Source organism: Camponotus vicinus, unplaced genomic scaffold (assembly GCF_025532165.1).
Source record: "Camponotus vicinus isolate PSW18456_S1 unplaced genomic scaffold, iyCamVici1.0 SCAF_14, whole genome shotgun sequence".
Classification (NCBI taxonomy): Eukaryota; Metazoa; Arthropoda; class Insecta; order Hymenoptera; family Formicidae; genus Camponotus; species Camponotus vicinus.
Genome location: NW_028141950.1, coordinates 3,529,450 through 3,554,733, shown reverse-complemented (window position 1 = coordinate 3,554,733; position 25,284 = coordinate 3,529,450). Strand labels below are relative to the sequence as shown.

Here is a 25,284-nt window from a genome sequence, read left to right as displayed (position 1 = left end):
TTCGTTATTTCAATTTACGCCTCCTAGAAGCTTCGTTTACACTTCTGTTACTCTTTCTTTACATTCGACTTACGCTCCGATATTTATTTTCGCCAGGGAATCGGTGACAGGAATCTCATATTCTCGACTCGAAGACCGCGAAACTTCGATTGTGGATCGTCTCGATTCGCATTCTTTGTGTGCATGAAATAAATTTGAATTTCAATATCCCTAGAAAACGCGCCTTCCTATTGGACGGCGGCCGCAGGGTGGACGCCCAGTGACAGTCGCTCGGCCAATCGCGTCTCGAGGCGCCCGCGACTTGCGTACGCGCCCTTCGGCGGCGACGCGCGTGCGCGGCTCGCGCGCGACAGGCAAAAAATAAGATGGCCTCCCAACGAAACAAATAGAGCGCCGTCGTAAATAACACAAACCAAACCGTCCGAACACGTTTCGAGCGTGCCCCGAGTACGAGTCGCGCGTGCGTTTCCGCGACATCGGCGAGCCCCCCGCGCCCCCCTCGCGGACGACGCGCGTTCACCCTTCGCAAGAGAGAGCGAGACGTGTCCCGCGTGTTCCTCTCGCGGTAGCGTGGACTCCGCGGGACAAGGTTCTCCTGCCTTCCCCTCGCACATCCGACAACGTTCATTGCCAGTAACCTTTATTCGGAGAGATACGTAAGCAATCTTGGTGGCGGGACCCGCCATCGGGGAGGAGAACGTGGACGAGAAGGGGAGGTTGGTGTTGTCGCCGGTTTCGACGCCGCGTCCGTCGTCAAGATGCGATCGTGCGACGTGCACGACACGAGCCTGCCCGCTCCACGTAGCCAACTCTCGCGGTCCCACGCCTAGCTCCTCATGCTAGTCTCGTCTTCCGAATTGCTTGGGGCACAGCATGAAGGAGATGCTCGGAGGGTGCTGCGTGTGTTCTGACGAGAGGGGATGGACAGAGAATCCGCTGGTGTACTGCGATGGACAGGGCTGTACCGTTGCTGTACATCAAGGTACTTGTGAGGAGGTAGAACTCCTTTACTATCGATTGTTTATAATATAAATTTTGTTGTTTTTTAGCATGCTATGGCATTGTCACTGTACCAACAGGACCTTGGTATTGTAGGAAGTGCGAGTCGCAAGAACGCAGTGCACGGGTGGTATGTATTTTTCCATGACAGATTAATAGATACTCGATATTCCTTTATTTATTATGGTAGGATATAAATATTTTTATCGAGTTGTATTATTTTGGAATGTGCTTTTTCTATAGCGTTGTGAGTTATGTCCGAGTCGAGATGGAGCCCTTAAGAGAACAGATCAGGCTGGATGGGCGCATGTTGTGTGCGCTCTTTATATCCCAGAAGTTCGATTTGGTAACGTGACTACAATGGAACCAATTATATTGCATCTTATTCCTTCGGAAAGATTTAGCAAGGTAAATGTTTCATTTTGATACTACAAGTTTGAAAAAGAAATCAATATTTCATTAAACTTGATATCGTGTTATGTACAATAAACAAATGGAATGATTTCAGACGTGCTACATCTGTGAGGAACAAGGTAGAGGTAGCAGAGCAAATGTGGGAGCCTGCATGCAATGTAACAAGACAGGCTGCAGGCAGCAATTTCATGTCACATGTGCACAGGCTCTGGGCTTACTTTGTGAGGAAGCTGGCAATTATCTTGATAATGTCAAATATTGCGGATATTGCCAGCATCATTATTCAAAATTGGTCAGTAATTTATACTCTTGAATATTAACTTTCTTTCAAGAGATTACCAACTAATATGAATGATTAATCTTCAGAAAAAGGGTGGCAACGTAAAGACGATACCACCGTACAAACCGATACCCGCCGACAATGGTTCGTCGGACTCGTCGCCGGAGAAAGAGGCGGAAACGCCGATAAAATCGTCGAGCGGCAAACGGAAGAGCTTGAGTTCCAAGTCCACCGCGAATTCTAAAAGTAAATCCAATGCTAGTCCCAGTTTAGAGATAAATGGAATAACGGACGACAAGAGTGGTGGTAGCGGTCGTAATACGCCTAAAGATAATTCCACGAGTTCCAGCAAGTTTACGACATCCAACTTTGTGGAGACTATTGTCACACAGTCGGAGAGCGTGTTTGGGCACGATGGTACAGGCGCTGTCACCACCGTTGCCACGGCAGCAATCGCTTCCGCGTTGAAAACAAGCGGTAGCAATTCGAACGCGGTGCACAAGAGCATCGGTGGTCAGGGAAAATCCAATTCGTCGACTTCCAATAAGACATCGAGTCACACGAGCAAAAAGAGAAAGACTGGAGCACGTACGCCGACCGTGATAGGAAACGAGAACTCGAATCAGTCGGCCAGTTCAGAAACTAGCGGCTCGGTCGTGGTGGCCGTTAGCAGTGTCGTGCAGCAGACCATCCCGAGCAACAGTGTGCAGCCAACAATCACCGAAGCCACGAGTTTAAGTACAACGACGGAACCGGAAAAATCGAAAAAGGTATAAGAAAGTCTTTTCATTATTTTGAACTGTTTAAATTTTTAAATTTAGAAAAATTGAAATTATTTATTTTAATTCTTGTATTAGTCACTTAATAATAAATTGTTTTAAAACTTGCCGGCAACTTTGATACAAGATTAAAGTTTGAATGTTGAACTAGCAATTGAAACATATAAATAAAAGATACTAAATGTAGTACATTATATATCTTGCTGATTTCGTTATCCATCTTATATAGACACATTCACATATGCATTAATTCTGAATCTCAAAATCACTAGTAACTATCAATTAAATATCAGTTTGATGTGTCAATATTCATGTGCAAAATTAAATTTGCATTTACTAAAGTCCAACTTTCAACTACAGCATATGGATAATTCTAGATAATTATCTAGAATAATTGTCTATAAGCTGTGGTTGAGAGTGGACTTTGGTAAATTTTGTCTCAGATTTACAATAATTAGTTTAAAAAATAGTTAAACTAATTTAAAAAATGGATCTTTTTCAATTTTCTTAAACTATCATATTTCTAGAATATAAATATAGTTAAAAATTTGCGTTAAAAAATTTCAGATACTAATATTACTAATATTATAAAATTTTGAAATAATATTGGAATAATGAGTAGAAAAACAGTGGATAAAAATCAATTAATTTTTTACAAAATCAGATTTAAATTAGTTAAGAAGATAAGTAAACATTTACATTTTTGTGTTGAATGTTTTCAATGTTACTAAATTTTTTTACAGTAATACATAAAAAACGTTCTGATTACAAGTATTTGTCTCGTCAAGTGTTTAATTAGTCATATCTATACAAAATAATCAGTGATATTGAGAAGACTTAGAAAATCTGATAAATGTTGCAAGAAATGTAAACCTAGAAACATAAAATTTGTTTACATTTGACATGTGATATTTGGAAAATTCCAATAAGATTCTAATAAGAAAATCGACACGATTAAAAACAAAGTGACAGATATGATTATACTGCATTATTCATTTTCAGTTTTTAGTACACTTATATCTGTTTCTACTAATGTCGTTTAACTTTAATCTTAGCTTACTTATTCTTCGCCTCCTTCTAACTGTTCCTTTAAAAAAGATAAAGAATGAGTTAAGCTAAGATTAAAGTTAAACAACGTTGATAGAAACGTCCATTGAAATGAAACTTCAGTTAACTCAATCGATGAGAAATTTATCAGTAATTTTCTATTGCAATTTTCTATTTGCAATATTCTATTAATTAACAAGAATTAATAATTTTTTAGAAAGAGAGAGAAAGATTAAATTAGAGACAGTGAATTATATTTGAGCTTAAGATTTTTTCTGTAAGCAATTCAATTAATTCGTTGATTAAGTTATTGAGAAAATTTCATTCAGGAATTTCTCTTGAATTTCAGTTACTTGTTTATAACAAGAAATCTGAACTAATCGAAATATATGTCTATAGCGTTTTATTTATCACAATCTTTGATTGCAGACAAAAGTGGAGAGCCCGATTCAGTCGTCATCGTCGAATACGCCGGTCGCTACAGAGGCAACCACGACACCTGTGATAATGACAGTGACACAATCCCAGTCTTCGATAGTCACTCAGTCGCCGACAACTACGTCGAACAGCATCGTCGTCTCGGTGCCGTTGACCGCCACCTCGCTCGCCAACACGGTCCAGAGCGTGGTGACGAGCGCACCGACGATATACCAGCAGCTGCAGCAGAGTATAATCACCACGGCCGCCAATACCGAGCTGCGATCCAGCGCGATGGTGACCACCGAGAGATTCGTCGCCGAGGAAACTCCGGCGAAACGATCTCGGTAAGTTCTCGCTATCGAAGCACGATTAGAACAATTAGGGAGAGGAATCATTTCGCCATCGCAAACTGGCTTTGAATTAAAAGTGTAATCGATGTACGATCTTCTGCATAATTACAAACATAAGTACACGTGGTATCTTTTTTACAAAAATTTTCAAGAAAGAGATTTTATCTAATTAATTTACGTTTAATTAAATTAGAATATAAATGAAGAAGATGGAAGAAAAAAGCGCATCTTTATAACTGCTCTGCTGTAATTATCGTTATAATTATTGTTTCATTAGAGACTTCATTAGTGTATTACTAAATTTATCCTCGATAATGTATACATGACGTTTGCATCAAAGATATATCGCACGCAGTATAACGTGTCGTGAAGTGCAAGTGCGAGTGCAAGTGCAGCCGAGGAAGTCGGAGGTGCGTACGTGCCTTCGGTCAAGTGTCGCGCATCGTTTTCAAAATGGCGGCTGCGACTGGTAAACAAGGTGGCTGGTTCTAACCTCTTCTCGAACGCTGGACTCGGTCTTCTCGTTCCCGAGGGAGTCCCGTCCGGGCCGGGTGCGAACGCGTCGCGCGCAAAAGCCTCGAGACTCGAAGCGCCGACGAGGCGAGTGCCACGAGCTTGGATCGCCGATCGTGAGTGCCGCGAAGAATGGAGTGTGTTTATAACAGTAGTCTACCTATGTATTGGGCACAATAGTTCACTCGAGGTCATTCGGCGCGCGCTGCATAATAATTGCATCGCGCGAATAGTCGCGTTACGATAATCGCGCGTCGCGTCGTAATTTTGACGAGACGGCGGGGAGGAGGTACTTGGCGGGTCCTGTTGAACGCCCTCGTGACTCTGTTAACGTGTAATCTCGAATTGTGGCGAATAAGAGAGATCAAGGTTATGTTTGTTTTCGCTTCGGCGAGATGCCTCAAAGGCAACGAACGACGAAAAGGTGTAACGTGACACTCTAACTGCCACCTCATCGCGATGCTTCACCCCAGTGTGCGTTGACCTTACTCTTTATTATTGAAAACGATAGTCTTGTTTTTTAGAAATTTTTTTCATATCATTTTTAACCGTAGGCGAACTGAAGTTGATAAGAAATTTATTACTTCACGTTGTCAATATCAATCGGTATTTACCAGTTGTGTTTGTGTATCAAGTGATTAGTTTTTATTTGAAAAAAATTTGACCTCAATTTCACACGCTGTAATTCTTCATAGAATTCACGGTAATCATTTAAAACGCGATACTTTTCAGTTCCCAATCATTGGATAAGCAAGAGAAATCTCGCAAGCCGAAGCGCGGCTCGTCCAATAGTCAAGGAGCACTGCCGCAATTGCAGACGGCCTCGTCAGTCGTAACTTCTGTATCCAGCACCGCAGTTGTGGCGTCCAAGAGGGGCGCGAGAAATAATCATCAAACCCCTCCACCGGCCGTCACGGTGACTCCTGTGACCTCGATCCCAACAATAATTCAGGGCCCCACAGCCGGCATCGGACACTTCAGCAGTGTAAGTGGCACAGGCCCTGCAAACATTATGGGACCGACAGTCAAGGAGTCACCGCCTAGCAGTCCTGGATCGGAGAGTATGAGCAGTAGCACCAGTAAACGAAAGAGGAAAGCTGCGGCATCTACACCTATACCATCTGCATCGACTACGCCGACCGCTCTTACAACAATAAAGGAAGAGAATGTAAAATTGTAAGATTCGCAAACAGATCCAAGGATTTATCAATTGAACAAATGCAATGTATAATTGGAATAATTTGTCTTTTTTTATATTAGATTTCAAAATGGAGTCAGTGCTCCACATATGCTAGGGAATCAGTTGAATCCTACTTCAACAATGGCGCAAAAGATGTCGGATACACTTTCACAGGAACTCGAGGCCCATTCTATTTTTACAGAAGCGAGTAACTCCAGTACAAACTTAGTTGGACCGCAGTTGCACAGTCGAGTAATTGCATCTGTATGTGATCGAAAATTATGTCATCAAATTCAAGATAATAACATAATATAACAATATAATACAATGTAAATTACACACTATAATCGATGTTGTGTCAATGAATAGATACGATCTAGCCAACCGGGTGGACCGCCTACTTCGTTTTCCTCGGTTTTCTCCACAAACAGTAATAGTGCGAATCCTACACCCGGTACTAGTGGGACTCTGGGTGGTGGAACAATTCCACAGACACTAGATCAACTCCTAGAAAGACAATGGGAGCAGGGAAGTCAATTTCTAATGGAGCAAGCCCAACATTTTGACAGTGAGTATATAATGACGAAAAATTCTCTTACAATTGCATGGATTTAGTGAGGAACAGAATTCGTACTTTTTTAAAAAGCATTTTCTACAAAAAAACCTGCATGATACGCTTCTCATTATATTTTTTTGTTGTAGTATAAAATTCTCTTTTTATATATATATATATATATATATATATATATATATATAACTATATAATTTTTTTAAATTTGATATTTTTAACATGCATGCTTTGATCATTTAATGTGAAATAAGCGTCCTACATTTAAGTAGACTAAACCAGCAACATTATGAAATCTGTTGCAGTTGCATCCCTGCTTTCCTGCCTACATCAATTGAGAGCTGAGAATCTTAGGCTAGAGGAACATGTAAATAATCTCCTGCAGAGGAGAGACCATTTATTGGCTGTGAATGCTAGACTCGCTATTCCGTTGACAACTCAGCCTAGTTCACATCCAGGTTAGTTAGATTAGTCATTTCATGATATCTTTTATATTTCATTTATATGAATTACAACATTTAGCATGTATCTTAATTATTTTCAGTGAATAATATACATCCAACCGTGAATCCATCTCATCCTAATGTCTCGCACTCGGAAGTGCCGCCTGGCGCTCCGGCCCCGGTACCTAGATCGAGTCGCGAACCGCGAGTGAACAACACCTATATGCCTCACTCCAGTTCCAGCGGTCATCCAACGACATTGGAAAACGGTTTGCCACCGGATCCCTCCCCACCTGCAGCAGCTTCTCTCTCTCAGTATCAGCATCGTGGATCATTGGTCGCGCCGCAACCAAGCCCAACAATTAGGTAACGCTTTGGTTCTCTTCGCGAGTCATCAATATAATTGTCAGTTAGTATCATTGAGATTCAACTTTATTTCAATGAAATAGGCACAGTCCAGCCGGAGGTGGATACCTTCAAGGTCAACCGAGCAACATAGTATCGCCAGCACCGGCGAATACTTCCGGTGTAGTGCGTAATTCATCTGTCACGCCGGATCCGTTACGCGGAGTGCCGAGGTATAATAAACTAAATATTTTTACATTTTATCTTCGATATTTCAGACATAATTTTCTTATACATAATATTTATTATTAATCGCTAGGTCGGCGTCGCAGTCGTCGAGCAGTTACATGCCGTCGATGTATCAGCCTACTATGTCCAGTCTCACTGGCAATCAAGTAGGCAGCGTTCACAATCTCCATCCGCACGGACCCTCACCGACCAGCCACGGGCCACCGGGTAAACCCAGCTGAAGGTAGATACAAACACAATGTGGCAGCCGCATATTTTAATTAATAGAACAAGATTCGTTGTCGCGTATACCGTTATCGAACGTCAAAGAAGCCAATCTCATTGCAAGAGAGACCTAACTGCGCTTCTTCGCGAGATATTGACTGATATACATTTTCTATGCCACGTTTATCGGTAATCACTTTCTTACTTGATAACGTCACTTTAGTGATGTTGATTGCAGTTTACAATGTACAGACATACATTTGTATATCTTTATATCTTTCCATGAGAATCTATCTAAAGTTGTTATATCCAATCACATATGCGCTGTACAAAATCAATCTTTGCACGTATCCGATAGAGATATTATGGTGGATCTCATTAAAAAGTAACGTGTTCACGTATTCATTGAATCAGATCTAATATTATTCCTTAACTATTTTGTTTAACATGTACTTTTATATGCACGGTTTTATGCGAGTTATACGTACATTGCAACTGTCACAATTGGAGGCTCAATTAGAATTTATAGTGACATAAAAAAAATGCAACTTAAAATGAAGCAGCAGTTAGGAAGATTAGTCTCGTAGATTTTTATGAAAGATAATTCCCCATTTATTAGAATCCATTATTATTGAAACTTAATTATAATAGAAATTTTACTTAATTAAAATTTCTTTAATCACGGTTAGGTATACACGTTTGAGACATATTCTTTATCTCTCTTTGTAGGCATCATCATATGTGAACAGCAAATCCACAGATGTACAAATCTTAGACTGTAAGTTAATCTATCGCGTTAAATAGCAATAATACAGTAAGTGTACATTCTCTAATGACGGTAAAACTGCGTGTATTTCTGGTGGTGCGATAAAAGGATACGTACATGAAATTTTTCGAAAAATTAATATAAAAAAATGTAAAATTTGAAAAGCACGTAATTTTGGAATGAAAAAAGAAACCAAATCATCGATCAATTTCGATACGTTTGCCGATTGCATAACTCGGTTATTATACACACCATATTATATTTCGTAACTTTAAAGCTGATGTGCTTTACTTATAATACAGCTTCCCAATTTTTAGCGTACCACCATTGAGATGTGTCGCAGCGCGTGTATTATACGACAATGATGATATTGAGTGCAACCTATTTCAAAGCTAATATTTAATGTATATTCTAATCTTATGCGTAAAGAAAAACAGAGAATATTCAAATGTACAAGACGAGCACTGCCTTTCGCCAACAAGAGCTGTGAAGTAGGTTGATCGCAATTCGACATTCTCTAGCGAACGCATGATCGTTTCTTTTAACATTTCATTTGTTTTCTCATCCCATTTTCATTCAAATCTCAATCCAATGGATTTAATTGATATCAGGTTTGTTCTTTTTAGCTGAACTGGTTGCACTAGTTTAAGAAGTATACACTGAAACGTTCTTTTTAGCAGAAGTGATGTCAGATGCTGCTTCTTTTTAGCAGTGCAGTTCAATATGGCAATGTATTTAAACAGTAGTTAACCTTTAATTAATAACGCATTAGTTGCGAAAAAGAAAACATATACAGTCATATAAATTGATATAAGGAATATAAATAAAATTATTACTTAACAGAGAAATTTAAAAAAAAAATTTTAATTATAATTAATAATTATTAATTAATTTAATTAAATTATAATTAATAAATTTATTAAAATTAATTTTTATATAAATTTGTAATAAAATAAATTTTATTACAAAAAAATCTTTCTTCATTTGGTAATTCTGCTACTTATAGATTATTTATATTTCTCATATTTTGATGTGACATGTTAATACTGCACTGAACCTTTTTATTCCTCGTTGTACTCGTGCACTAGCAGAATTTTCTGTGAACTCGCTATTGCAGTCCCAGTGCAGGACTAGGAAGTTCAACTAAAAAGAACAAACCTATTATTTCTCACCAGCATTGTTGCATAAATTTTGGAAAAAATGACAAGGAAACAGAAGTGTTGTGCCATTGTTTGATCCATGGATTAGAAACACAATATTCCAATAATAATTATTAAGTTAATAATTATTTGATTGCATTTTAATGGCAATAACTGCGATCAATCATATTATTGATATTTTTAACATATATAAAATATATTTTAAGTTTTCACAGTTTATATAGCAATTATATAAAAATTTATATATTAAAATCTGATCATTGTGAAATATTAAATATTTTGAGTTTATTCTATATGTCAATTTGTGTATAGAGATAATTACAATTGCAATATTCTGAAATAAATGCATGCAGCAAAGAATTTTATTTTATTTTATAATGAAAAAATAAATTACTTTTTCATTTTTTTCTAGCTAGATTTTGCCAAGAAATTATGATTAAAATTTATTTGAAGATGTAATGAGTAATAAGATCGAATCACGGCACAAATCTTGATAATGAAAAAACTTGTGAATACTTGCGATACACATTTTATATATGTATATGTGTATGTATTGATCGCAATACGCGCGAGTACAGTCGACTGCCCGTATTGTGAAATCGTCGGGACCAAACACTATTCTTATTATAAAGTCTTCCCTCGATTTGCATTTTTTCTTGTAACAACATATGCATGGAATTAGAGTAAAAATATGCGTTCTGTTTTTCACTCATTTTTTTGCTCTAATAGCGGCAAATGTAAATGGAAAAGTGAAGAGCTAACAAGAACATCATTTTATGATTACATGGTTTTAATTCATACAATAGACAAGATCACAATACGACGCATCGCTATATGGACATTCGGCTGTAAAGTAATCCTGTAAAGTATGAGAAATGATTGTATGAAAGATGAACTATAATTGCTTAAAAACAGTGTATATGCTTGTATATCGAAATTGAAATTAATCCGTTTTGTGCTTCGTTTTGTGAAGATAGCATTACATTTTTGTACTCACGCCATCGTCTATAATTTCTGAGAGCGAGCAATGTCATGTGCGTGCAAATCGCAAAAATCAAAAGTACTGGACGGTACAATAGAGAACGATTTTAGAAAATAAGACTTTGTAAGAGAATATGTAAGGTATTTCGCTCAAAGGCTACGGTATATAACATAAAGTAGCACGTTTTGATAAATCGACAAGGAAATTTGTAATGTAAACATGTAATAAATATGCAGAATCGCAAAATGACATGCAATGTAAAGCGACGCAGTTGTAAAAAAAAGGAAAAAAAAAGATATTGATAAGAATCATCCGCTACGTGATTGGCCCGACAATTATTCCCTCACATGGGAAAACATGTCCTCGTGTCGTCTAAATTGTAAAATCGGAACATGTCACAACATTTGCAGACATCAAACAAAAATGAAAGAGGTTCACACACTCGCAGAGTAATATGTTTTATGCTGACACTTTATTTTTGCACCGTGGTTATGAGCATAGTACGAGAATTTTCAGCCTCGCAAAGAAACTAGTTGAACGAACTATGATATACACATACGTATATTCGAATTTATCGTACAAAACAGAAATTTTCCCTAAACCACCTTTGAGTGATCATGCTGTATCGTTTGCCAATTGAACAGCACCAGAAAAACTGCCCGCGAGAGAAAATTTTAAAGAATTAGGGATCGACTGACATTTTGCCGCATTGTGTTCTTTATTATTATCGTAATCGATACGATGTGTCCTAAATCGAAAGACCACGAGATATCACATTTTTTCCTTCTTCCTTTTACAGAAAAAAATATTAAGTATAATGTATTTTACGTAAAAGTATTAGCTCGCATCAGCCCGAACGCGTTAAAGGGGTGGTTAAGGGATAATAAGATAAATAAGGGAACCGATTGTACTCTTGACTAAATTTGTAAGTCCGATTAGAAATTAGAAACGCGGGATTTTTAAGCGAAAGAGAAAACTAATTAAGGAATCTAGGCTTAAACTGTACGATAAAAAAAGTAATATTGTATAATATTCGAGACGATAAATGGGGATACGGGAGGTAGACATGAAAACACCAAACCTACAGAATAGCTTATCACCACTCAGGGAGAATCAGTTTATTACGCAAAATTCTGCCGAGTTTTCCTTGTGTACGTCGATTGTGCCGCGGGAGTACGATATGGATATAATACAGTTGTCGAATTATCGTGCATTCTTAAGAGTCACGATTATACAGGGTTTAGCAAAAGTGTGGAAACCCCTTAATATTTCGAAAAATACGCATTTAAAAAAAAAATGTTTCATACAAAAGTTATAGAGTTTTATGTAGCGCATTACACAGCAACATTATTATGACCTCGAATAGCGTTGTCAAGGTTACGTGAAGGTCACCTCCAACTTTTTAAATGGGACACCCTATATGCTTTTGCATATTCTTGTAGCTTATCTCGAGAGCTTTCCAAAACACTATAATTAAGTTAGTTTTCATTAAGTACTTTCCGAGTTATGAGGCTTGAAATCATTTCTTAATTTTACATAAACCATAAAATATCTAGTAAAATATTCATTTTTCGATTATCTTACCTTAATACTTTTATGTACAAAATAATGAGAGAAATCAATTGGTGTAAAGAAAACATACAGTTGTTTTTAAGAAAAAATATGGAATTGTTAATTGCAAATTACATATTTTTTCTTAAAAACAACTATGTTTTTTCTTTACACCAATTGATTTCTCTCATTATTTTGTACATAAAAGTATTAAGGTAAGATAATCGAAAAATGAATATTTTACTAGATATTTTATGGTTTATGTAAAATTAAGAAATGATTTCAAGCCTCATAACTCGGAAAGTACTTAATGAAAACTAACTTAATTATAGTGTTTTGGAAAGCTCTCGAGATAAGCTACAAGAATATGCAAAAGCATATAGGGTGTCCCATTTAAAAAGTTGGAGGTGACCTTCACGTAACCTTGACAACGCTATTCGAGGTCATAATAATGTTGCTGTGTAATGCGCTACATAAAACCCTATAACTTTTGTATGAAACATTTTTTTTTTAAATGCGTATTTTTCGAAATATTAAGGGGTTTCCACACTTTTGCTAAACCCTGTATAACACTGCTATTTCTTTTTTAAATATTGTAACGCTTTAAACATAGATTTATCACAAGAGACATGACTGCATGAACGGGACAAAATTCATTTTTTAAAATTTGTAATCGATTCAAAGCGTCTTTTTATTTTTGTTGGATACATTTAAAATTCTCATTTAAGTACTTAAATTCAAAGTATTTTAAATTAGAGCATTAAAAACTTAAATCAAGTTTCTCTCATTCATAATTTATATGAAAATCTAATTTGTCCTAAAAAATTGTTCGTAGCTCTTTAAGAATGTACGATGAACAGTATCGGATTCCAAACTGCGTATTGCTCGTACTGATTTGGTGAATTTCATGATTGACGACCTTGTCGGAAGTTCGCTAGGATTTCTAACAATAAAAAGAAAGAAAAACAAAAAAAAGATAGAAAAAAACGCGTAATGTGGAGACACGAAACATCGCGTTTATACTACTGAAGAGTATTTTATGCATTATCAGTATAGTAATATCGACTGTATTGTTAGGTGATATTATATACGATACGCGCGAGGCGATATTACAGGAATTAAATGCAGTGTGAAATAACAGTTGTACACGATATCCTAGCAGAGACAAAAAGAGAAGAAAAAAAAACGAAGTTACAGAGAGAACAGTACGATGATATTTTTTCACAGCTAATTGTGCCAAATTTTTTCAATCGAATCATTAAACTTCTTGAATCCCTTAGACGGCTTATGTCAAAGCGTACGCGTAGAACGTAGAAAAAAAAACTCGGTGCGATATCGCGACGCAAGAAAAGGCTATTTGCACATCTATTTAGTCATTGACTTGGATAAGAGTTATCGTCGTCATCGTCGTCGTCGTCATGCGTGTATGTTGCGTGCATGTGCGTATGAATGAGAGAGAGTCGGTGAAGCTTTTTTTCCCTCTTCAGCTATAACTGCCCATCATTTGCTTCTCGGTCAGTTACTTATCGTCATGTCGCGTCATTTCTGTCAGGTGCAAGAGACGAAAAAAAAAAAAAGAAAGTTCGATTGTCTGCGTTTCTGTGTTCAACCTCCAGGTATCAGAGGTACAAAGAAAACAATTGTGTTCCTAATCATCCGAGAATCGGGCTCTCGCGACCGAGAACATTAATTAAGTAATTTTCGTTTCGCATCCAAAGCCTTCTCCGACGACGTGGAGAAGATTGCGTAAAGATTTCACATCATTGGCGGTCACATCGATGTTAACGATCGTGCGTGTTTTACTTTCATAGGTAAGATCTTATCTCACTAAGAGCGATGCGATTAAATCTCATGTAATGGACACTTTTACCAAATAAATTGTCACACTTTCCTACGATATTTTCTTAAATTTTTTCGTGTTCTCGTGAAGCTTAAAAAAGAAAACCATTTTCCCAGTTCCTCCTACGAGTTGTTAGAGTTTGTTTGTCCTGTTAATTTTCCATTTATAAAAATCTATTGTGAACGATTTACATATTTTGTATATAATTGTGTATACGCGAGAACCGATGTAACAAATCAATTATGCGTTTAGATTAGTTTTATTACGTGTCATTCGCATTTAGCGATGTAGATATCGGTGCTTATCATGGAATCGATTTGTAATTAGAAAGAGGAGAAAAAATGAGAGAGACATTCTAAATTTTTTATCACTGTTCTCTATCGACAAGATTGATACATAAGTTGAACAATAAAATAGCAGTATAATAAAGTATTTGCATTTGTAATCTTTTTTTGTAAATTTATCAGATCAAATCATGAGGTTCGATACAGATATTTCTACTTGTCAAAAATTATATAATTTGAACCGAGATAGAAGAAACAACTTGTTTTTTTATCATGTTTTTCCACGTTGCATCTCGGATCTTTGCATGTCAAATTTACATCCGATTTTACCGCAGTTTCTTGTTATTGTAAAAATAGATACTTGCGATTTCCATAATTATGCATGTGAAGGACATGATCTCGAGCGATCTCTCGATACTCGCATCGCAATTACATGCCATTGTACTTTCAATTGCTAGCTTATACTATAAATAGAGTGTGTCGTGCTCTTCGAAGATTGTAAATCTTGGAGTTCTTCTTTTTTTCTTGCATGCGAACAAATGCGGATTCATTGTGTGCAGGAAGAGAAATTGAAGATGACTTTTGAATTTTATGTACACGTGCGCGAATCATAATTTAATCGAGATAAAGCGAAATGCAGCGTATTCAATGTCATAAGTGTTTTCAAACGAGATATAGAAAGAGAAACGGAATATTCTAACGTGAAAAAAGGCTGATTATTCTTTTCTTATTGCGCTCGCGACGCAAAAGGTGATGTAAATAATCGTCAACAATGAGGACCACTTCTCTGATAGACGGACGATATGACGAATCGAAAAGATAAATTCGATAATTAAAAGATTAATAAGATAATTTGTATCTTTGTACATGAAATAAATTTTATAAATTATGGACTTGTATAACGAACATGCCATTTTCACTCGTTTCAGAAATCTTGTTCCTCCTGTACAGATAATTCGAGCGAGGAATGTAAACGCTAAGCGATACGATTTTGTAATGTAATTGTGCATACAATAAAAGAAGACGAAATGATTCTATGTGATACAAGTCGCCCGAGATACAAATCCTGCTTCGGGCAATCTTCCCGCAAATTTCTTTGTTTTATGCGCGATTTCTGTGAATCTTTTTTTTCCAACACAAATTGACAATATATAATTAATATAATACATATATATATATTTACAAAATTATTGATATTAATTAGTATATAATATTTTGTGCTTTTTTTACATATTTCTCTTTGTCGCATAAATCTAATATATTTTTCCATCAAACTCGTCGTTAATAATTAGTAATTATTTAACAAATACATTGCGGTTTTTTTATATAAAATTGTTTAAAATATATAGAGATACAGAAATTACTTGGCACTGAAATTGCGTTATATAAATGTTATTTTGTATGTGAATGTGTATGTGTCGCGGATTTTACGACAGCATTAGAGCATTATGGTACAAACTTATGAAACATCAAGCTAGAATATCTTAATGGAATACGTCGATTTAAATGAACAAAAAAAGATGTACCACATATACAGAAAGTTACTCATTATGTTTTAGAACGATCTCGATTCAGGAATTACTGTTCTTCCGTCGAGGAAAACGTGAAACTTTCACGACTTCCTCGTGCACACGAGCACGGCAATCCGAAGACCATGCGGACAATTCCGCGGTGATGTTTCTCTCTCTCTCTCTCTTTCTCGCTTGCTCGTTCTCTGTGCGGCCAACGATCGTGGGAAGTCTCACCTGCGACCTCGTCTCCGACGAATCAATATTATACGAAAGCATGTGAGCAGTCTGTATATCGCAGATAATGCCGAAGACGGGTTTCTTGTCGAAGAGCAAAGAGAGAAAGTCGGGATCGGAATTGTTGTCATTTCCGATCGAATCGCGAAAATTATATGTCACGTAATCGGGAATTATATTAATCTATATATCACAGATTTAGCTTATTCATTCATTCATAAAAAAAGAGAAGAGAGAGAGTCAAAGACTTCGACTAAGATCTTAATAATTTCTTTAATATATATATGAGAAATAATTTTTAATTTAATTGAAAATATTAGAAGGATAAAAATATTGGCGAAAGGAAAAACCGTATTAAACATGGCATCTTTTATCTGTAGTATAGTTAATTATATATAATAAGCATGAATTGCTCTCTTCTTCTTTTTTTTTGTCTCTCAAATTTAGATTTTTTTAGCACAAAAAATAATTTTAATTTTTCACTTTTAGATATTTTTGCATTTATAACAATTCCATGGTAAATTTTAACAATGATATGATACATATATTTGCGCACATAATCTCCCTCGTAGCAAATCGATAGAGTATCTATTGTTACAGCATTAGATGCGTCCGCAACGCTGTCCTATGTAAAATATAAACTGATAGGATTTCTTTCAGAAGGTTACTGTGAATTTTCACGCTGGATTTAACGGTAGATTTTAGATTCTTATCGAGATGAAGCTGAATTTGCACGGAGCGCGCGCGATTATATCGGTTGCGAGAATCGAGAGGTTTTCGAGGATGTTGAAAATCGGATATTAATTTCTTTTCTAATTATTATGCATGCTAAATAATCGTTAGAACAATTATCAGAAATATTAGATGATATATTATAATAAAAATGAATATCGTAAACTATAAAAAAGAAAAAAGTGAGCGCGTGATGTAATCTTTATAATTTATATGCAATTAATTTCTTTTGTTAATTTCTATGCAATTTCTATGTATAATTATTTAATATTTTCAAAGTATTTATAAATACTCGTATATTTTCTATTTATTATATTTTATAGATATGTCAAAATTTTGATTTTTTAAAATCACTATAATTCTTTTTCTTTTTTTAATACGTGTATCTTATGATTGTATTCTTTTTTTGCTCAAAAGTACGTCACAATGGTGGAGATGTATTTATGATCGAGCTTAAATTGGAGGTGCGAGGAAATAATTGGAATATAATAAAGCTCGCAGAGTGGGAAGAAGGGGGCACATTGAAACCGATGCAAGCGCGAAAGCGAACTCGAGAGACTTCAGGGGTAGATATATTTTGGGATGGACATCTAGCAATCATTCGAAGGGTGCAGCTGCCTAGGTATTTGCGTGCCCCAATTTTAACCGCCCCCCAGAGGGTAAGTCGAGCTGCGGGGTGGATGAATGCTCTCTTCGACTTAGCTCTGCATCACTCCCAGTCTCTCGAGTCTATTCCGATACTGTTCGAAAGGGGTGCATTTAACAAGTTCTATACTTCTCGTTTTCACTCGATATCGCGTAAATTTCAAATAATGTCAAACGCAAATCAAAATTATCTTTTCATCGAAATAAATTTGAAAGAGACGATATGATATGATATGAATCTCGAATAAATACAAATTCAATTTTTGTTAGATTTGCATTTAAATCATGTAACGCTTTTTAATTGATTTCATCCAAAGATTCTTATATTTCTGATATATGTCGATTTTTTCATATTCAATCGCGACTGACATAAGAGCGCATATCTAATGTTTTTATAAAAATTAAAGTTAGGTACAAAATTTTATTTTTAGTATATTAATTTTTAAAAGAATTATAAAAATAAAATTATTTAAAATATTGAGTCAAAAAATCTCCTAAAAAAATACGCGTAACGTAGTCGGAATGTCGCGAGTAGAGAGGGGAGTTGAGTATTATATCTTCATTCGGGCGCTATTACATCTCCGTGTTACGTTGTAACGCACGGATGTCGGGTACCATTATTGCGACATGAGAATCGAGAATTAATACTTTATTTGTGTGTCACTCCAGCTGCGAGGATCAACACAAGTGCCCCCCCTTGCGACAAGAGGGTACTCCTAATGCGTAGTCTCTCTATGAACGGGGACCGGATTCTATGGTTTGCTAATTTTCACGGGATCATCGTACCGTGACGTTAGAGCAGATTAGGTTCAATGCGGAGCACCGAACTTTCGCGCCTCCCGATAACCGCTTCTTTCCGGATTAAATTATCTATTATTTCGATCGTCGCGAATAAATCATAAATTTATTTTTTATAGATTTTTTTTACATTTTGACAAGTAATTGTTAAAGAATAAAATTGTAGAAAACATTATTTTTACCGAGAAATATCTCGTGATTTCTTTGACGTATTGCATATAATTTAAGAATCGATTATAAATTGTGTCGCTTGGATTAATATGTTATATATTTATTAGCATATAATATATTATATATTAGATATTTCTTATTTACTTGATTCGTATATTAGCTAGGATAAATTATTAGAAAAATTGTGATCTCTTTTGATCAAGTATGCAAACGATAAGGGCAGGTGTGTATCGACACACCTGCGTCAACCTAGATAAACTCTCGGTCATTTGACTGCATAAATCAACTCATATTTTCTATCGAAAATGTCTGATAAGAATATCTTTGATACGTTATCTTTTTAGTACTATTGTATATTATCATTACTATTAATTCTTTATCTAGGATCGTTATTATCAATGAAATCTGCTGTCAAAAAAATTATATCTCAAATCCAGTACAAGTTCTTTCTTTCAATTCAGATTCCAGGAAGACATTAGCCAATTCTTTGTCTTTGTGAGAAAAATTATTAATATCTATATTTTTTAATTATATTTTTTATATTATATTTATCTTTGAATATTAAGCTTTTTTCATAGAAGCTTAAAAATTTGGTTAATATAAAATTAAATATCACAATCTTGTGATCTATAAATAAGATGTTAAATAGAAAAAATAAGTTTATTAAACAAATATTCAAGTTTCATCAAATTTCTTAGTTAAAAATAGAAATTATTTATGGCTATTTCGGATTTTTCTTTTAAAATTCAGCGAATTGAATCGAAGATCATGCACTTATCGAGCAGAAGACGCGTCTTATCAGACACGAGGGAGATTGCGAATCGATCGGGGTTAGGCGACTTGCGCTCTCTTGTCCCTTTTGGACCCCCCGGTGCCACGAAATCGTCCCTAATTGTCCACAAATCGACAGCCACCCTCGATTTCCCGAACCGTTAAATACAGCCACCCCGGAGGCAGCAATTGAACGGGAAAGAGGAGGGAGGAGTGGTTCCACTAGCCCCTTGGACATGGGGGAGAGTTCGGGTTCACCGGGCACACCCCGTAGAATATGGATTCAATTACACCTCATTGTACTGCGGTGTCTATAAACAACGCTGTTTTCACAGCTGATAGTGGCCCACCGTGCTGCGGGTCGTGCACTCCAAGTGAATACATTTCACGTATTATATTTTATCTGGGTTTGATTGACTGATAACTCCGAATTTCGGGTTAAAACTCGGCTATATATGTGTTTTCCCATTTTTATTAAAACACTTTTATTAAAGTTTTCATTCAAATATTCATTTATCCGATATAACATATAATTATTTAGATATTTACTTAACGACGTATTTTATGGTTTCTTTGTAAATTTAATTAATTTTATAGTTTATTTGTAATTAAGTAATTTTCTTTCTATAAAAAGAGTCTAGAGTCTTTCTAAAAAACATCATATAAAAGAGCTTTTTATAAAATAAATAAATAAATATAAAAGAGCTTTTCATAAAATCGTTGAATTTACAAAGAGACATATGTGATTATATTTATATATTTGATTAAAAGATTGTAAAATAATAATTAAGACGTTTTCATAGACGTAATTGCAAATCGCGAAGCGTAATCAAACGATTTCCCGATGCGTGCGAGCGCGTAATAACGCAATACGCAAGAGAGATTGAAGTTTCTTATCTTTCGCACTGTGTGTTTGCGGCTTTGAAGTTGTTAATGACGATAATGACGTGCGATAATGAAGCGTTCGAGCCGCGCCGGCAACTGGAACGCGATGAGAGCGAGAAGGAGGACTCGAGACGCGCTTCGGCCCCCGTCGTCGCAATGACGAGGAGGAAAAACGGAGGATCGTGAGAAGACTCGCAGCCGTCGACGCCATTATCCCTGCTGAGTTGCAGAGCGTCGCGACGCCGCAATATCGACGTACCGCCTACCGTATGTCCCTCCGTTTCCTGCTCTTTTTCTCTCCTTGCCATATCTCTTTCTCTCTCTCTCCGGATCCACCCCCACGCGAAGCACAAGAAGTACTTTTAGGGTGTTTCAGTTATCAACTCTTCGGCGGTTTCGGCCATCTTGCCACTACCCTCTTTTAATGCAAAACTGTTGTCGAGAACGTTGTTCTTGAAATGCGAAATTTGATGAGTTTGAAAGATACCTTGTAAATGATGGCAGATCTTCCAAATTTATCTCGCCCGACTTTTAATTATAATACTTGGATAATTACAAAGAAATAGGTGATAATATCTTATTTAAACATAAACTTTTGACTTAATTTAACAAGCAAAAGAATTTTTAGAGTTTGCAATGTTTTTACTGTCAGAAAATTCTATCCCTGAAGGTTTATCTATACATCGATTTCTAATCTGTTAGAAAAAACACGAATTTTATTTCATATCAATTGCACTTTTTAAAGGTTTGCGAAATAGATGATAGACAAATTTTCAGAACTACTTTTATTTGGCTTTGTTATTCACAATGGTGATGATGATGCTCGCCGCACATCATCTCTATTATTCTATCGCGATAATGATGTATAAACGATGTACTTATCTTTTAATTCTATTTTGATCATTTCTATTTACAAATCACGTCCTGCTGAACGCTCGTAAAAATATTTCATAGATATACAGATGTATAAATTTAATGGTACAAAAGATGAAAAATATGGAAACTGAATTGGCTATTGCAAAATAAACGCGATTTATTTTCTTTTTAGAAATAAAATCTAAATCGGGAAGATCAATTATACTATTTGTTTAAAAAAGTTAAAATTCACTTCTTTTAAAGAGATATTTAGATTGCATTTATCTATAAAAAAAATGAATGTTATTTTTATTTGCAAACAAAATATTTTTTCCCTTGTGACGTGTGTATTTTGCAATAATTATTTGATTTGTTATAACAAAATCGCTTTTTTGATGAAATCGCGAGAAATAAATAAATATTAATATAATTATTAGCAATTATATTTACTTAAAGAATCATAAAGATTCGAAAATAAGATTAGATGAAAAATACAAATCTCTCTCACAAGGGTCAGTGACTAGAAACGCTTCTTCTTAGACACTAAATAACACGCGAGATGAGGAACGTCCTTGTTCATTGCGAATGACGTATCCGATCCTTTCTTCCCTTGTATAAGAGAATCTTACGAGTAAAGTCATACATTTTTTCTCGAATGCTCCGTCTATTCGAAAGGCGTCCCGCTTTTGGACGTTCGCGGATCCTCCGGCGTCCAAACTTTCGCGTACATCGTGCCATTCGGCGAGATGTCCGATTTTCTCGACCACGAGAGCGAATGCGAGATAAACGGATTTCCACCGCATCCTGAAAATAAGTAGCAGAGTTCGCGATAAAAATTAACTTTATTAAAATTGTCAGAAAAAGACCGACACATATTTTTATTTTAATTTATTTTTGTGAAAGATATATGATTATCACTTTGAAAAAGAAAGTATTAGTATCCTCGAATATATGAGAGTTTGAAAATTATGTTATAAAATTTAAAAATATCAGAAAAAGGAATATCACTCTGTAACTTGTGAAAAAGCAGGAAACATAAATAATGGATAGTTTAGGGGCTTTAAAAATTTTTGATAATCTCTCAATTTCTCTGGACAATAATTTACCGCGACGCACCCTGTATCTATCGGGGACACCTGTCTTGAAATAAAGGGTAGATGGATAATTATGATAAATCGACCTATGTGATTCCGAGGCGGAAGTAGCCGGTCCGATGTTAATATGTTGTGCACATATAATATCGAAATAGCGTGAAGTGCGACATATTGTGCATTAAATTAAATCTCACGTGGAAATGTAATCAAAATCGAATCACGGGCGAAATGTCAGCGAGGTCGGATTGTGCATCACGTTGTAAAATTTGAATTGTAAACTATATGATATATGATGTTATATTGTAGATTTCAAAAAACAACATTAAAACATTTTGATTATTTACGACTCAATTTTTCAAATTGTCAAAAAATCGGTTATTTAAAAAAAATTTTATTATCAATTTCATCAAAGATTACGTGAATGAAACTTTTTACAATATAAACAGATTAAGATAGAATATTAATACTTTTAATATAATATTAATACTCATTATTTATTAGAATATTAATAATTATTAATACTTTTATATATTATTGTTTTATATCAAAAATTTGAAGAAAAATTTAAATGTAAAGATTTTATTTAACATCTTTATGAATTGAAGCGACAAACAAAACGACCTATGGCATTGATCTTAATCACGTTACAGATGTAATCGGAATTGGCCTCACCACGAACTATGATCTTCTTAGAATCGTCTCGGCTAGAACATCTCGAGAGACCGCTACTGCCCGTCAGCGGATCGTTACCCTTGTCCGTCCGCACGAGCTCGTTGAGGAAGTTGATGTAACCGATCGCCAGCTTCAGCGTGTCGACCTTCGATAGCCTCTTCTCGTATGGCAAAGTTGGTATATGGGCCCTCAGGCCCTCGAAAGCATCGTTTATATTTTGCATGCGCCTTCGCTCCCTCATATTCGCCGCTTGCCGCTGCTGTACCTGCACCTGTCTCGGACATTTTCCCGATGCTCCGCTGCGCCGATTACCTCGACTTCGTCTGCGAAAAATGGTGCACGTGTTCTATTTCTAATCCTACAATTAACAATTACATCTAATATCTGATATTCAAAACAGGAAGATACTATTTTAAATATATTTTCTGATAAGATCAGAAGTGGCTAAGCTAAACGAGATGAATCTCAAAGCGAATTTCATTAGATTGAAATTTCTTTAGATTAAAATTTAAAATTCAAAAATTTCAGGAAAAATTCGCTCTTCTGGAGTCGTCGAAAATTTCAAGAGGATAACTCGGAGAGGAAACATCTTCCGCGAGGCACTTCCAGGATACTCACTCCCTCGCGTGATTCTCCTGATCGCTGCTGTAGACGCTCTCGTCGCTGCTGTTCTCGTCGTACAGGTAGTGTTCACTACCACTGGTGCTGCCGGTGCTACCGGAGGGATGGTGAGACGACGGCAGCTGCGACGGGATGACAGCCGGAAGCGTCGCCGTCGTTGGCACTCCACAATGCGGCGGCAACGTAGGGATCGCCGGATTCCCCAGGAAGCTGTGCGCCTCGTATATGTACTGCCGATTCATCATGTCCCGCTCGAGATTGTCCATCGAATACATGATGATGATGATGATGATGATGATGATATTCACCGATGATCACTCAAATTTAATACTTAATATTGCGAATCTTACAATTGTATTAATTACAATATGATTTTAATTTATCGTAAAGTCCAGAGCAAAAGTGATATGACTAGGTTGTTTGACTAGACGTAAGTGAAACTGATGTCTCACGTTATTTAATTCCTCGCGTTAAGCATTTTGGATTTAATGACTGAATAATTGTAACTGGATTCTAGATCCTCTTGATAATTACATATTATTTACGAAGCGCACCTACGAGCACTCGATCACGTCTCGAGGATCGAGAGATAGGATCGACACGTGTCGAGCTCTAGGCGCGTGCAGGGTAATATTTCTAAACACAACGACACGTGCCTTGGTGAACCGCTCCGGGCACGTGTCGAGATTTGCCGTAACACTTGTTAATCGGTTGTTCGAAATGCCTTAGCTCGCATCTAGCCGTGACGATGCCACTTACGACGTCGAGATAAACAAATTCGGGATTGCATTATTCCGCCAATTGTAGATCGCAGACATTTCTTCGCAGATGCTCTCGATAATGTTTCTTTAAGAACAATTTTTTATTGTGTTTCTATATATTTTTATTTCCTCGTATGTTAATAAGATTTTTCTCACAGATCTTTTCATTCGCTTATTTGCACATTCCAGTCGCACTTTGATAGCGGTTATTGAATGCATCAATTTGTACTATTTTAGTGAGTTCAGAATCTTACATTACTTTAGTAATTAATTTATTGTTAATTTTGATAGATCGCGAATAGCTTTATTTATTTTTTTATTAAAATATCATGTTATGCGAGATTTTTTAGAATTTTTTAAACCTTTTTCAATTAAAATGTCGAAACATTAGCCTTTAATTATTATTACTGCTTGTTTGGCTATTCTTTTTATTATATAATTTGTTTAATCTTCGAATATTTGTTCAGAATCTCATTCTTCAGTTTTTAGATTGCACTTTACAATTGCACCGATTGTTATTCAGATCAGATTTATTTATTATTTAAATGGATTATGCATTGTTTGTAATTCTTCAAAATTCAATTAACTGAGAAAACTTGTATGAGGTTTTAAATATTCTTGAGACCTATCTCATATTATCTGATTTCATTTCAATTTCACTCGATGTTCTAAATGTTTGTAGATTTGCAAACTGTCACAATGATTGCCTATAAATCTTCTGCGAAACACCACTGTATGTAAGAATTTAAAGAATCTTGAAATATTCCGTAGATTATCTTCTCAAAATTTTTTAATCGCATTTGCATTGATAACTTAAATATTTCTCCATTCGTTGCATGAATTATTCAAGCGTCGCAACTGTGTGTTTATCATTCTTTCGGAGAACACTATCGCGCAACTTTAAACAGTCTTTAAATATTCTTCAGGTTGTTTCGAGATTTCGCCAAGAAAGTCAAGACCTTTCGCAGCTTCTTGTCGACAGACCACCTATCGTGTTCCGGTCGCTCAGGTGGTCTCTCGTTGCACTAAAATCGAAAAGCGGCAAAGCGGAAGCCATGCCGGGGTTGAAAGCCCAGCTACAACCCCATTCGTTGAACGCTTCGCTGGCAGAGCCTGCCTACCCCTTGGTTGCTGGGGTAGCGGCGCCGCCTCTTCATCGA

The 25,284-nt window shown here is 36.0% G+C and overlaps 2 protein-coding genes across 5 annotated transcripts; one reads left to right on the top strand and one right to left on the bottom strand.

The window, feature by feature from the left end:
• Nucleotides 1-360: 360 nt before the first annotated feature.
• Alh (coiled coil domain containing protein Alhambra) lies at nt 361-23,720 on the top strand. Of its 3 annotated transcripts, XR_014436581.1 has the most exons (15): nt 361-982; nt 1,050-1,129; nt 1,243-1,407; nt 1,508-1,705; nt 1,780-2,463; nt 3,949-4,283; nt 5,535-5,978; nt 6,063-6,246; nt 6,352-6,550; nt 6,856-7,008; nt 7,095-7,359; nt 7,443-7,571; nt 7,658-7,810; nt 22,721-22,915; nt 23,271-23,720. XR_014436581.1 is itself a non-coding variant. In XM_083088182.1 (14 exons), exons 1-13 carry the CDS (start codon nt 874-876, stop codon nt 7,806-7,808), a joined length of 3,096 nt encoding a protein of 1,031 aa, XP_082944308.1. In that variant the 5' UTR covers nt 361-873; the 3' UTR covers nt 7,809-7,810; nt 22,721-23,165. The 3 variants fall into 3 exon arrangements, 2 of the variants coding, with proteins under 2 accessions (XP_082944308.1, XP_082944307.1); XM_083088182.1 differs by lacking the exon at nt 23,271-23,720 and having other exon boundaries at nt 22,721-23,165; XM_083088181.1 differs by lacking the exons at nt 22,721-22,915; nt 23,271-23,720 and adding an exon at nt 8,521-11,007.
• On the bottom strand, nt 21,311-25,134 carry Fer1 (48 related 1). 2 transcript variants are annotated; one of them, XM_083088183.1, is made up of 3 exons: nt 23,361-25,134; nt 22,743-23,065; nt 21,311-21,780 (listed from the first exon to the last, which is right to left on the bottom strand). In XM_083088183.1, exons 1-3 carry the CDS (start codon nt 23,636-23,638, stop codon nt 21,641-21,643), a joined length of 741 nt encoding a protein of 246 aa, XP_082944309.1. In that variant the 5' UTR covers nt 23,639-25,134; the 3' UTR covers nt 21,311-21,640. The 2 variants fall into 2 exon arrangements, with proteins under 2 accessions (XP_082944309.1, XP_082944310.1); XM_083088184.1 differs by having other exon boundaries at nt 22,746-23,065.
• Between the last annotated feature and the right edge of the window lie 150 nt (nt 25,135-25,284).

Excerpts from the sequence above, each read along its gene's own strand:
- Fer1 (XM_083088183.1), bottom strand. The coding sequence starts at position 23,638 with ATGTATTCGATGGACAATCTCGAGCGGGACATGATGAATCGGCAGTAC. Across the intron at positions 23,066-23,360 it reads CAGGAGAATCACGCGAGGGA|ACGAAGTCGAGGTAATCGGC; the intron begins GTGAGTATCCTG and ends CATTTTTCGCAG. Across the intron at positions 21,781-22,742 it reads TAAGAAGATCATAGTTCGTG|GATGCGGTGGAAATCCGTTT; the intron begins GTGAGGCCAATT and ends ACTTATTTTCAG.
- Alh (XM_083088182.1), top strand. The coding sequence starts at position 874 with ATGAAGGAGATGCTCGGAGGGTGCTGCGTGTGTTCTGACGAGAGGGGA. Across the intron at positions 1,130-1,242 it reads AAGAACGCAGTGCACGGGTG|CGTTGTGAGTTATGTCCGAG; the intron begins GTATGTATTTTT and ends CTTTTTCTATAG. Across the intron at positions 1,408-1,507 it reads CTTCGGAAAGATTTAGCAAG|ACGTGCTACATCTGTGAGGA; the intron begins GTAAATGTTTCA and ends GAATGATTTCAG.